Here is a 13,102-nt window from a genome sequence, read left to right on the forward strand (position 1 = left end):
TCTGAAGTGGTCTGATCCCTGTGTGTGGTTCATTCAGTCAAAGTCTTGGTAGAGAGATTCCCCCAGAGAGGCTTCTCATAACTTCTCAGGGCCCATAGCCTTCAGTAGATTCTGCCATTACTTATGGAGTTTCCATCATAGGCTCTGGATTAAAAAATGGCTTGTTCATTTCCCTTTTCCCTGCAGGTGCCAACATATGTGTTTTATCTCTGGATAAATGCCAAGACCTCCAAGCTTGAGTTTTCAAGTCTTCTGGAGATCAAAATCTCTATCACCACATGGACTTTTCTGTGATGTTACTCAACAAACCCAGTCCAGCTTCTCTAAAGGCCAGTGGCTGAGTTCCCAAGAGACAAGGAGGGAAGGAAGGAACTTCTAGTTTTCTAAATATTGCAACACATGGGGCATATGAGCATGAAGGGCAAAAAGGCATTTAGGTTTTTCTCAAATAAAGTGTAAATTAAAAATGTAGAAACTTTAGATGGATTTTAGTTATTTATAAACTAGATCCACCTAAATGGGGCAGTGGAGGTCCAGTGACCTGTTAAATGCCACACAGGAGTCAGGACCCTGGGAATAGCCAGGGTGCCTATACCATGTTCCTGTAAAGGCAACCTCCCCTCAGCCAGTCCTCCAGGCCATGACCTTCTCAGCTAGTATTCCAACCAGGATCCAGAGCTAGCTGACCAGGGTTCATCACTGCCACACTGGGATATTTTGACAACAAAGTCATTTTAAGCCACTTTGGCATTAAACTTTTAAAATTAACCATCTGCACAATCAAGATATCCCAAATTTGAAATGCACATGCTTGTGTGCTGTGAAGGGTACATTCCTAAAACCCCTAAGACTATTGGTTCCCTGCACATATTCCCTCATCCTTATCACTTTGGTGCATAGAAGCTGGACTTACATCTCCCAGAACTTGCATTCTTTGCCCGAGGGCTTTCTCTGGCCAGGAGCCTATTTTTTAGAACTACCAGGAAAATATTGCTCTGGTGCCTAGGTAGCCCTCAGCCAATGACTGACAGGAAGTGGTAGATAAATATCCCAACTTTCTTGTTTCTAAGGTGTGTGTTCTACACTGGCTTCTGGTGCAATCCAGCCCCATTTACCCACCATGATAGCATGCTCTTAAACACACCCTTTATTGGTTTCCTTCCCTTCCCCTTTTTACTTCCTCGGACCTCTTACTGGTAGCTTTCTAGCATTACCTCCCAAATAAACTACTTGTACCTACCTGAACCTTTGTCTCAATGCCTGTCTTAGGAAAACCCAAACTATTATTTTCATTCTCTGAGCCTGTCTTCCACAGGCATATAGAGGCACTGAGGCATTGACCATGGAAAGAGGACCTCCTTAGGTATCACTGCAGACTCAGCTAGACTCAGGCTAATTGAGTCAGAAGATAACACATCTTTTCTGACTCCAGATTCAGTGTATTGTGTGTTAAATATCCCCCACTCATATAGCTTATGCTGTATCTTTTATAAGAGATCACAGAACTCATAATAAATGTCTAGGTTTTGTTGTGGAAAGATCCTCAGAAAAGAATTCCTTTTGGCTTGCAGGCTCATGTATTTATAGTTTCTTTGTTGTCCCAATAAAGGGCATCACTTCTCTTCCACCTATGAAAATACTAATTAGCAAGTAATAATTCTAAGTAAGTGCAGTGGAGGTGGTATGTGGGACCTTTTGTAACTATTTTTAAATTTTTCATTGTTGCTGATAATATGTAAGTAAATTTTAAAATACTAACCTCTACCTAAGAGAAAATATTTATTAGTATACATAATTGGGTGCCACGTGCTAATTACCTTACTGCTTCACAATTTAACTAAGACAAAGACATCTATCCAGGAGGACCAGAGAGGTTCTGTGCACCATATTGAAAGTAGAACCCTTTCCTCTTACACCCAGTGGGTATGTGCAGTGTCTCCTGAATAAAAAGGTGATTTCACTTGCTTTTTCTAAGCTGCCTTTCCCACTTCAGCTCCACTTTCTTCCCTTGAATGTCAAAGGTGTCCATGTTCATGACATCACATCTGTAGTTTGAGCAGGATGGAAGGGACTTAAAAACATATTAATCTTTGTGAGCAGTGCGTCATCTTTCCTCTCTATTTCCCTTCTTCCACAGAACTAAGAGTACTAAAGGATGATACCCATGGTTATCCCTGTAACCAACCTCATCTGGTTCTTTGCAAATAATGAAAACATTTGTGACATTCAACCTTTTCTTAATCTTGGAAGTATTTCTTAACTATCCATTTAGCTCTCCTAAAAGATCAAATTCCTTATTTCTGCTCAGTATTCTTTTTTTATACTTTAACTTGCAAACTTTTAAAACTGCCAGTGTCTCTTTAAGGGGCGTGGGGCTAATAAAGCAAAGGTTGAGACAAGCTCCTATTCCTCCCACTCTGATTTAAACTTAGGCATGAACACCTTGAAAATTGGAACAAATATGTTAGGATTTGATGATGGGCTGGTCATTTTCAGTCCAAGTTGCTAGAAAGCAAGCACTTTATCACTATCATTATGGCCCCTCTGGTAAAGTTAACTTCATGGTTGATCTAATTAATAGATTGAGTTATCAATGTAGTTTTTGTAGAACAAACCAGTTGACTAGCACTAATTTATGACTGTTCAATCAAATACCTATCTTATAGCCTTGATCTCTCATTTTTTAAACTAGTGCTACTCAATATGAGGTCTGCTAACTGGTGGTGACATCAGCATCCCTAGATAAATTGTTCTTTACTCCCTGGGCTGACATGCTTCTGGAATCCTAAAATAAAAATGGCTGGTTCCTTAGAGAACAGGTGAGAAAGTGTGGGATTTTTTTCGGTGGGAGGACAAACTGATAGATGTAATAGGTAGCAAATCATTACTGAGAGAGATGAAGGGCGCAGCAGCCAAGCTGATGGTTGGCATGGGAGGAAGAAGTTGCCAAGGGAAGTGCATAGACCCAGGGTCAGGAGACCTGAGTTTTCTTTCTGCCTCTGCCAAATATCAGCTCTATAATCTTGGGTCAAATCTTTGAACTTCAATTTCCTCATCATTACATGAGAATAGTGGCCTAAATAGTAGTTTTCAATGTGCTGACTGCTATCAGAACAAGAAACACATTTTATATTTCAACCCTGCATATACACACATACATATACACATGCACACATATGTAACAGAAACAATAACTTCATAAAACAACTTCATGTAGTGCACTTTGCTATTTTTCTATTTAATTATTTTAAACATACTAGTCATTACCTGCTGAATGGATTTAACAATCCTCTAAAAAAAGCACACAACTCTATAATTTCTGGGGTCCCTTCCAGTGGTAGAATCCAATGACTCTGCTAGCTGCGTAAAAGGAATTTTCTTAAAACAATAGATGAACTGTGACAGATGGCTACTTGCTTACATTCTGGATGAAGTGCATGGTGTATAACATGGCAGCAGAATGGCCTGAAGATAAACAAGTAAATTATAAACTGCTTCCAAGGAGTTTATAGTTCTGCAGCTCTGACAGTGACTCAGAGAATTAGGATCTCCAAGTCATTACACTGAATGCTGCCCAAGTCAACAACATCAGAGACTGAGGATATCCAAACTGTCAGAGAAGTCACAGGCTCTCTGGTAGTGGGCAGCCTTCTTTTCAGTTTTCAGATTGTCAGACACGCGCCCCCCTACCACCACCACCAGAGTGATCTCTAGTGGCCTCATCTTTGTTTATATATCACTTATCAAGAAGACAGGAAAATAAAGAAAAAAGAAAAAGAGAAACTTGGAGAGCTCCAGACTTTCCTCTTTTGAACTTGGACCCCAATCCTAGCCTCTTGGTCTTCTTTTGTTTCCAGTCCAAGAAAGGGAACTAACATTTAGTAAGCAGTAACATGGCAAGGACTTGATCATTTCATTGGATCCTCAGAACTGTTCTATAAGGGTTCCACGATTCCAACTTTACAGAGGAGGGTACAGAGGCCCAAAGAGTTCATTAACTCATTCTGGATCCACTGCTGGATCCAGAATGTGATGAATCCCCAGCTTTCCATCCCAGAGCTCAGGGTCATTCCCCAACTGCATCCTGCCATAGCTTGAATACAAAGTCTTTCAGAGTGGATGATGTAACCTCACTTAATTTTGGTGACTAGTAGAAATAAGAATCATAAACAGAACACAACAGGACTCAGGACTCAGAGAACAGAAGGTCTAAATCCTCATTTATAAAAATGGGGACTGGAATACTGGAAATGTTTGGTAACAAGCACAAGGGCAAAGAACAGCAAGTATAACCCAGGTTTCTAGTGGTCTTTCCACAGAATGTTGGACAATAAAACAACAGTAACAGTAATAGTTAAGCAGTACTCTTGATATTTTGTTTTAGAAGATGGAGAAATATTTCTATGGTAAAAATAAATAAATATATAGACATGTTTCATTCTATGGGTGCTGTCATGTTTCAGTGTAACCAAAAAATGCAGTTTGGGCTGCCTGCTGTAAGGAAAGCCAAACTTGTGAGATAGGTGCTGGTGCAAAAAGAAAGAGGTTTTATTCAGGTGCCACCACCTAGGAGAATGGTGGACTCCTGTCTCAAAGACCATCTCCCCTTCCTGCTCAAGGCTGCTGCTGTCCTTATAGAGATAGCAAGAGGAGGGCTTTTCCCCATCCAATCATCTTTCTAGCTTTTAGTGGGCTGGGGCACTGTCCAATCATCTTCTAGCTTTTGGCATGCTGGGTGTAAGAACCGCCCCTTGCACCATCTTGGCCAGTAGGAGAGTCTCCCTGAGGCTCCCTGCTGGTCTACAGTCACAGAGAGGGAGGCTGCAGGACCCCCATCAGGAAGCCTGGAGTTGCTGGTGCCACCCCTCCTCCCATGCTGGACACAGTGCCTGCACATCCCGCACATCTGAGGGAGCCAGTTGGAGTCCACAGGACACCTCTGGATCCTGGTGTGCTGGAGTCCTCTGCACAGCCCAACTGCAGCCCACCCCCTAAAGTTGCCAGTCAGGACTGACAGCTGCCTATGGTAACATCAGGACACTGAAACTTGTCAGGAAGCTTAGATTTTTCTGATACTGAGGGGTCCACATTGGATGCTATATCAATAGTGGTGGACAAGTCAGTATTATGGTTCTATAGACTAGGAAATCCAGCAGTAGGGACAGACTGGGAACCTGGCTATGGCATTGGGCTGCTCCACAGGTGGCAGATTGTGAAGCCGCATCCAGCATGGCTAAGGTTCATGATCTGAAGAAGGGGTCGATGCACAAATGAAAACACTAGACAAGAAATATGAATTTAGGAATCATGGATAAGCCAGGTGGAAACTTCCCTCTAGAGAAGAAGCTCCCTGAAGCCCTGGACCAGTTAGCTTTTATTCAATTTTAGATACACATCTTGCCCTCAGTTAGGCACGGCAATCTGATAGCAGACAGACTATCTCAAAGGTCAGTAAATATTAGTAAAGATTTACTTTGAGACTATTAGGTCAGGAAATTGCTTCAAGCCACCACTATCTTGACAGAACAATTGGTGCATAGCTTTAGCCCTTGCTAAAGCTCAAGGTTCATCAGCCTTCCGAGTTCCTTGTTGCATTTTCATGGTAGTTTTTGACAATGGATGACTTCCCGCAGCAAAGTCTTTTCTCCTCCACACTGCCAAGCAGAGTGAGCAAGGGGCTGGTTGCCAACAACGGAAGAGAGGCGGGAATAAATGGTTTCACTTGGTGAAATTCCCTCCCTAGTTCCCTAACAAATCTGAGAACTCATACGGCAGCAACAGAGACCCTAACTAGATTTTCATTTTGCTTACCAAGCTGATAACTTCTGAGGATTATCTTATACATAGCAGGGATCCAGGGAACAAACCTGTGACATATCTGTAACACTGACTATTTCAGATGCTCATTAATATGTTAATGTGCTAACACACTCCCTGCTGCTTTCTGTCACAGAGCATCAGAGTGGATGGTTTGTGGAGGAGTGTGTTCCTGGCAAGAGTGTTGTGTGATGGGGGGTGGGTGTGATAGGTTGAAGTGCAAGAAGGTTAGCAAGGTGTATGTGGGTAGTTAATCCTGTAAAAACTCCAAGAACATTCTAAAATATCTCTTCCCTCCTGCCCTGGCAGGTGTCTCGGTTGGAGCGTCATCCTGTACACCAAAGGGTGGTGGGTTCTATCTTGGTCAGGATCCATACCCAGGTTGCAGGTTCGATCCCTGGTTGGAGTGCATGCAGGAGGCAGCCGAACCTCTTTCTCTCTCACATCAGTGTTTCTCTCTCCCTTCTTCTCTCTAAAAATCAATAAAAAATAAAAATATCTTCCCTTTCTTGAAGGGGTAGAAATTCCATTTCTGAGTAACTTTGCGCCCTTTTTTCTGAAATTTTCACCATAGGTATCATTCAAACTTTGATTTCAGCTGTCAACTTCCCCCTTTTAAAGTCCTGAGAGGCTGGGAGAAGGAAGACAATGTAGCATGGGTAGAGAGTCAGTGGCAGGGGTGGAGACTTGAGGTAGAGAAGCTTTCTTGGAAGAGAGGCTAACAATAAACAATTTTGTACTTCTCCCAGGGCTAATAAAGGTTTAAGGGAGTGAGAGGCTCATGAAGCCAGGAAAGGCAGTGTTAAACAAGTACCAAAACTAGCAGGGCAGGGAGAGACTGGGATCTTGAGAGGCTTGGGGCAAGATTATATCTGCCCCTGAATTTTACCCCTTCCTAACAGTTCCTAAACTCAAGTCTCCTCCTGCCCTTAAAAAAGGATCTGGCCTTTCTAAGAGAGTGGCAGCCATTAGTTTTCCTCAACTTCCACGTCAGCTCATTTCAGATGAACCCAGTGACCCATGCTTTCAATACATCACTGTGAATCAAGGTCTAGACAATTCCATTATCCCCAGAGCTCGACAGGGGAAATGAATTAAGTCCAGTCTATAAAGACTTCACTGCTCTGTAGACATTTCCTACAATGTCATTCTCTTCTAGCAGTTTGGTGTTTGTGGTGATGTTTGTGTTTCTATGATATGACAAGTCTGCTGGGCACTTTTTGAAAGATTCACTGAGTTCTTGGTTACACCTAATACTATGGGTGACACAAAAAGTACCAGTTCTGAATCTTTTCTTGTGATTTTGAGAAGCACTAAATACTTTTATATGGCAGACATCCCACTCCACCCCACTCCCCAATCAGCCTTATCTTAGGCAAACTTATTTTAATACTAGAGGCCCAATGCACAAAATTCGTGCAAGGAGGGGGGTGTCCCTCAGCCTGACCAGCACCCTCTCACAATCCGGGACCCATCTCTCCTAACCACCTGCCTGCTCGCTCTTTACCGCCTGCTTGTTCACTCCTAACCGCCTGCCTGCTCGCTCCTTACTGCTTGGCTCGCAGCTCCTTAGCACTGCCACAGAGGCTGGAGAGGCTCCTGCCACTGACGCTGCGCTCACCAGCTGTGAGCCTGGCTTCTGGCTGAGCGGTGCTCCCACTGTGGGAGTGCACTGACCATCAGGGGGAAGCTCCTGCCTTAAGCGTCTACCCCCTGGTGGTCAGTGTGCATCATAGCGACTGGTCATTCTGGTTGTTCTGCCATAACAGTCGCTGGGCTTTTATATATATAGATTGGTTTTAGAAAGCTACTTGCTTGGAAGCCAGAGATAGTTTTTAATCCCAGATCTTCCACTTGCCAGGTGTGTGACTTTGGAAATTTACTTACTTTTTCTGAGTTTCTGTTTCCTTATTTGTAAAATGGGAGCAATAGTTTAATCCTTGCATTATGTGACAATGTCATGAATATAATGGACTTGGCTTAGAGCTTAGCATATGACTGGAGCTCTTTGCAAGAGCCTATAGTCTTAGACAGGAGAAATGATACCTACACATAAACTTTTTTCCTGCTGTAAGAGATACAAAAGACACATAGCCCTATTTCATATTGTAACCATTTTCTGTCCCTTTCTTGGAGGGCAGTAACAAAGGGAGGACAGAAGGACAACTAGGTAAGGCAAGTGACTGGCTATAGGAAAATAGATAAAATAGTGGGAAGGTGTCTTAGTTTTCTATCGTCACATAACAAATTACCACATATTTAGCAGCTTAAAACAACACCCATTTATGATCTCGCAATTTCCGTGGGTCAGTATTCTGGGCACAGTAACTGGGTCTTCTGCTCTGGATCCCACTGATCTGCAATCAAGGTTTTGGCTTGGGCTGATTTCTCATCTGAGGCCTGGCGGTCTCTTCCAAGTTCATTGGTTGTTGCCAGAATTCAGTTCATTGAGGTTATAGGACTGAGACTCTTAGCTCTCAGAGGTGACCGACCATTACTTGCCATGTGGCCTTCTCTACATTGTGGAAGTTTGTTCTTCAAGGCCAGCAGGAGAGTGTCTCTTCTGCTTGTTGTCTCTTTTTAAGGCATGGGCAGGAAACGTCAGGCTCATGGGCTGTATAAGGCCACAAAATCATTTGGTCTGGTCCTGCCAAGGCAACTGCAGATGGGACTCGAAATTCAATAAATCTAGAAGCTTTTTTCATGGCAACATAAATTTATATTCAGTGAATTATATTAAGGGAATGATGTTATAAATGTCCAAATGGCCCTTGGCAGAAAAAAAATGTTTCCCACCCTTATTTTAAGGGCTCACCTGATTAGGCCAGATACATTCAGGATACTTATATCCCTTTTGATTAATTAGAAGTAAACTGAGTAGGGATCTTAAAATCCCTTTTGCCAAGTAATGCAACATAATTCACTGGTTCTACCTAAACTCAAGAGGAGAGGACTACACAGTATATGTACACGAGAGGGAAGGAATCTTGGTGGCTATCCAAGGATTCTGCCTACCACAGAGGGATCCTTGGATGTATCCAAATAAGCAGAGGAGAAATCTTCTTGGTTCTCTTTGTATCATATTTATGAGAACAAACATTACTGATAATACTAAGCCAGCTATATTGCATGGCTTAGCCATGGTGAAATTGTTAAACAGGGAGAAAAGGGGACAGGGTGAACCTGAAGATATGGAACAGGCTTGCAATGGCAGTGATACAGTGAGCTTATGAATGATTGGATTCAACTTCCGCTGGACTGTTATGTAGGAAAAGGAATAGATATTTTAAAGAAGGAAAATGAGATAGTTTTCCCTGGAAGAGTTCTATTATTAATGTCTGTCTGTTTGCCTCTGGTAGACACATAATACTAGTTAATGCTCTATAGCCAAAGGACAAAACTGAAAGCAAAGTGATTACAGAGTTTTCCTTCCCTTCCCTAAGAGATAAACATTATTGTAGCCACTGATGAGTGAAATGTTCGCCCGTTAATGCATGGCAGAAATCCGTTATTGCTTCTCAACAGATAAAGAAAAATACCAGGAAAGAGGTGAGGATTCCTAGCCCTGAAGGCTGTATTGTGAGAGCTGGTTCTTCCCAGGAACTATGACTTGGCTTGTGTCCACTCTGGAACTCACATATTAAATCTTTGCATCTGCAAATCCACAGTCCTGAGCAGCAGGCAGTTTAGCAGCCCAGAAACTCAGAGCTGGCCTGCCCAGTAGGCACAGTAAGAATGTGTTTAGGGCATCAAAAAAGCAGGGTCACAAAAAACTGCTTTTTTCAAATAACCTGATATTTAATAAGAAAAGAGAATATTATTGAACTTCATTACATTTATTTTACAGTATGATAATTTACCCTTTAATTTGAGATTCCCTACTGCAAAAAGGTGGAGGTGGAGGAGTGGGGACTAATCTTTTTGGTGTTTATGGCCTTTAGAATCTAGTGGGCTTAAGCAATCCCCAGGGAATTGAATAATACTGAAACAGGAGGAATCTGCCAGAGGTGACATCTTCCAGCCTGTTGTTTCCAGGTAGAATCATACCTAAACCATTTTCACACAGAACCAGAGAATGTGCACTCCAAGTTTTGTTCTGTGCTATATCCCAGCACCTAGTACTGTGCCTGGGATATAATAGCTATTTAGAAAACATTCCATGAATGGATGGATGTTTCCATTTTCAATAGTTTCTTTCTTTCCCCCATGTGGCCCATCTCACTTCACTCCCAAAAGATCCCAAGGAATCATAAGATAACATTTTGTGTTTCTCAAACTGCTTGTTGATAAAAAATAATCCAGGGGCACTTTTCAAATACACAGATTACTAGGCCTCTCTGTTGGAAACTGGTTTAGGAAGTCTAGGCTGGAACCCAGGATTCTGTGTTTTTGACAATTACTTCTGATGAGTCTTCTCTTTAAATCAATATTGAGATAAATAGCAGGAGCTCAGCTCTTACCACACAAAGATTAAGGAGCCACAGCCACTTGACCCAGTTCTGAGAGAATGAGGGGCTGTAAGAGTTTTCTGGTCTACTCCCAAGTCACGTGGGCCCAGCTCCGAATCCTGATTCCTCCTTTCCTAAAGGAATGGATCTGGGAGAGGAAGTACTTGGAAAACCCTCTATTTTGGGGACTGCCCACTGAACTTCTTGCCTTGTCTTTCCCCCAAGCAAGTTTTCTATTCTGTCCCTTCTCCCAGCCGCAACTAACACATTAATTCACAACCACCTCTGTTGGGTGGGAGTTGACCTCTACATCCAGAGAGAAGCTGACTTTTTAGTCAGTCCTGGTCACTGAATCTGAGTGTCCCTCTGATGATGGTTAAATAAAGCCTCTGTTTTTAGCACTCTCCTTTACTTTACACTTGAGAAAAGGGAAGATCTGATCCACATATGGTCCACTCTTTCTATCCCAAGGCCTCCCATACCTCATCTGAGGCCTGAAGAGGCTAACTTTTCCCTCAGCAATTCCTCCTAGATTTTCTTATCCCCAGGACCTAGTTACTCCTGACTGGTTCCCCAAACACTTATAGTTTCCAAGGAAAAGATTGAAGTTTTAGAGTAGCTCAAGGAAAAAAATTTGCTGTTTTTATTCTTGGCTCCATAAAACGTTTTCCTAAGATACTATCTCCTACCCAGGAAAATAATCCTGGGATCTCTAACCCCTGGGCTTGAATTCTTGGAGATTAAACACAAAGAAAAGATAAATCTAGGTCAAAGGGAGTAATCTGTTCTGTAGCTGAAGGTGAGAGAATATAACAGACTATTTATTATTATGGTTGGCTAATACAATAGCCACCTATGGCTATTTAAATTAATTTAATTTTTTTAATTAAAAATTTTAAAGTACTTAGTAGCCAATGTACCACATTGAATGGCACAGTTATAGAGAGCATTTCCCCAGCACTGTTTCAGGGGCATGGCATTGCCCTTTGAACCTGTCAATGTGCTGTTTCTTTAGCATCTTTGGAAATAGGTCTTTGTTTCTATTGGTACTCTTTGTGGGTATGATGCATTATTCTAGAAAAACACACTACTGATGACTGCATTAGAACACAAAAGCAAAACCCAAAAATAACTGCCATAAATACAGTAGTTGGAGGAAGATACATTATCAAAAGGCTGCGTTTCCCCCAGTTTTCTTTCTATTCCCTTTCTACAAAAGTGTTCTTCCTTCTTTTTCATTTACTTTTCTGTTCTATCTGTAGAGTATCTTGTTCTAGGTATGGCTTCTCAGACAAAGTGAAATGGTAGACTTAACCTCAAAAAGAAAAGGATCAGAGAAAAACCAAAAATCCGTTTGGGGCACAGGAATACGAATTTGGGCAGAATGCCCCCAAATCACATACCAGGAAAAAAAGGAAAAGAAGCGGAAAGACACAATGAGACTGGGAGGAGCTGATGAGCCCAGGACAGGGGTCTAGTCTGGAAAGTATGTCTGGAGGGTAAGGCAGACTGGGATAGTGCTCACCATTCTTGAGACTAGCAGGCTGTCCAGGTGTTCAGGAGTTCCTTTGTGCAAGAATTTCCTCTTCAGAATCCTCTCTCTTAGGAGCAGCTTCTTCCATAAGAATTTGCCTTCAAGTCATGTGTGATTGCCATCCTAGACTCAGTGTGTACATGAAGAAGACATAATGGGTTAATTGCTGTGCTCTGGGGAAGGAGGCCTCCATCCCTGATCTCTTAGATCAGTTGCAAGGACTGTGCTCCTCTCCTTACCAGCACTGTCTGTGGTTTCACTCTCTTAACACCCATACCCATGTAATGGGATATTTAATGCTTGTGTTCGGGGAGACCCTGGGCGAAACTAGGGAGACTAAGTAATGCTTTGAAACATGACAGGCAATGAGATTGGCAGGTCAAAGGCAGGATAAGGTTAAATAGTGAGGTTCGGGGGCCAAGGATCACAGGAGACAGAAAGCAGGGCAAGCAAGGGGGAAATTCAGGTGGGCATCAGGGGCAGGTGTGTAGAACTATATATAGTTCTGCAGCCTGTAGCCAGAAGACTGGAGATGGGGCAACCTTTTGGACTCATCCCTGAGTCTTTTCTCTGCTTTCTTGGAAGGCAGGACCCCCCACCCCCACCCCTAAGCATGGCTGGCCAGGGGCTTGTCCAGGTTGATCACAGTACAAAGTGAAGGTGTGGATAGAAAGTTAGCTGGTTGGTGTTCAGGGGTTTCCCATCCCTTGGATGGGGGCAAAGGTTGTTCCTCTCTGCATTATAAACTTCAAACCTTTCTCAGTCTTGAGTGAGTTCCCAATGTGAATGCAGAATCGGGACTTCCACTCTACCTGGACTCCGCCCCTGCCCCCTCCCCACCCCATGTCTGCCAAATGCACAGTTTAAAGCTACTGACATATAATGCCTCATTTCCCTTTTTGTCTTGCAGCCGTCTCCAACCTGGACATTGAGAGTAAGCTGAGTGTGTACTACCGTGCACCGTGGCACCAGCAAAGAAACATCTTCCTCCCGGCCACGAGGCCACCCTGCGTGGAGGAACTGCACCGCCATGCCCGGCAGAGCCTGCAAGCCCTGCGCAGAGGTGATTAATCCCAGGCTTGGAGGGCTTTTCAAGGAGAGAACTCAGAGAATGTCCCATTCAGTTGTTCTCTCTCCCATTACTCACAACACTTCCTTTTGTTATAGCAAGTACTTTGAAACACTCCCTTTTCTAACCTGAAATGAAGTCATAGATAATATAAACTACCTATACACATAATTAAAAGTAGCATTATGGTCTAAATATGATAATAAACAGAATTTAAAAGGAAAAATACTTATT

At 42.7% G+C, this 13,102-nt stretch overlaps 1 protein-coding gene across 2 annotated transcripts in view; it reads left to right on the plus strand.

Annotated features, from left to right (window-relative positions):
- Positions 1–13,102, plus strand: part of NHS (NHS actin remodeling regulator) — a 365,870-nt gene that overhangs the window by 298,237 nt on the left and 54,531 nt on the right. For both annotated transcript variants that reach the window (XM_008154944.3, XM_008154945.2), the window contains exon 2: positions 12,710–12,862. In XM_008154944.3, the coding sequence (XP_008153166.2) occupies positions 12,710–12,862 (153 nt within the window). The remainder of the gene's footprint in view (positions 1–12,709; positions 12,863–13,102) is intronic.

The sequence above is a fragment of the Eptesicus fuscus genome, chromosome 1 (genome assembly GCF_027574615.1).
Source record: "Eptesicus fuscus isolate TK198812 chromosome 1, DD_ASM_mEF_20220401, whole genome shotgun sequence".
NCBI classification, from domain to species: Eukaryota; Metazoa; Chordata; class Mammalia; order Chiroptera; family Vespertilionidae; genus Eptesicus; species Eptesicus fuscus.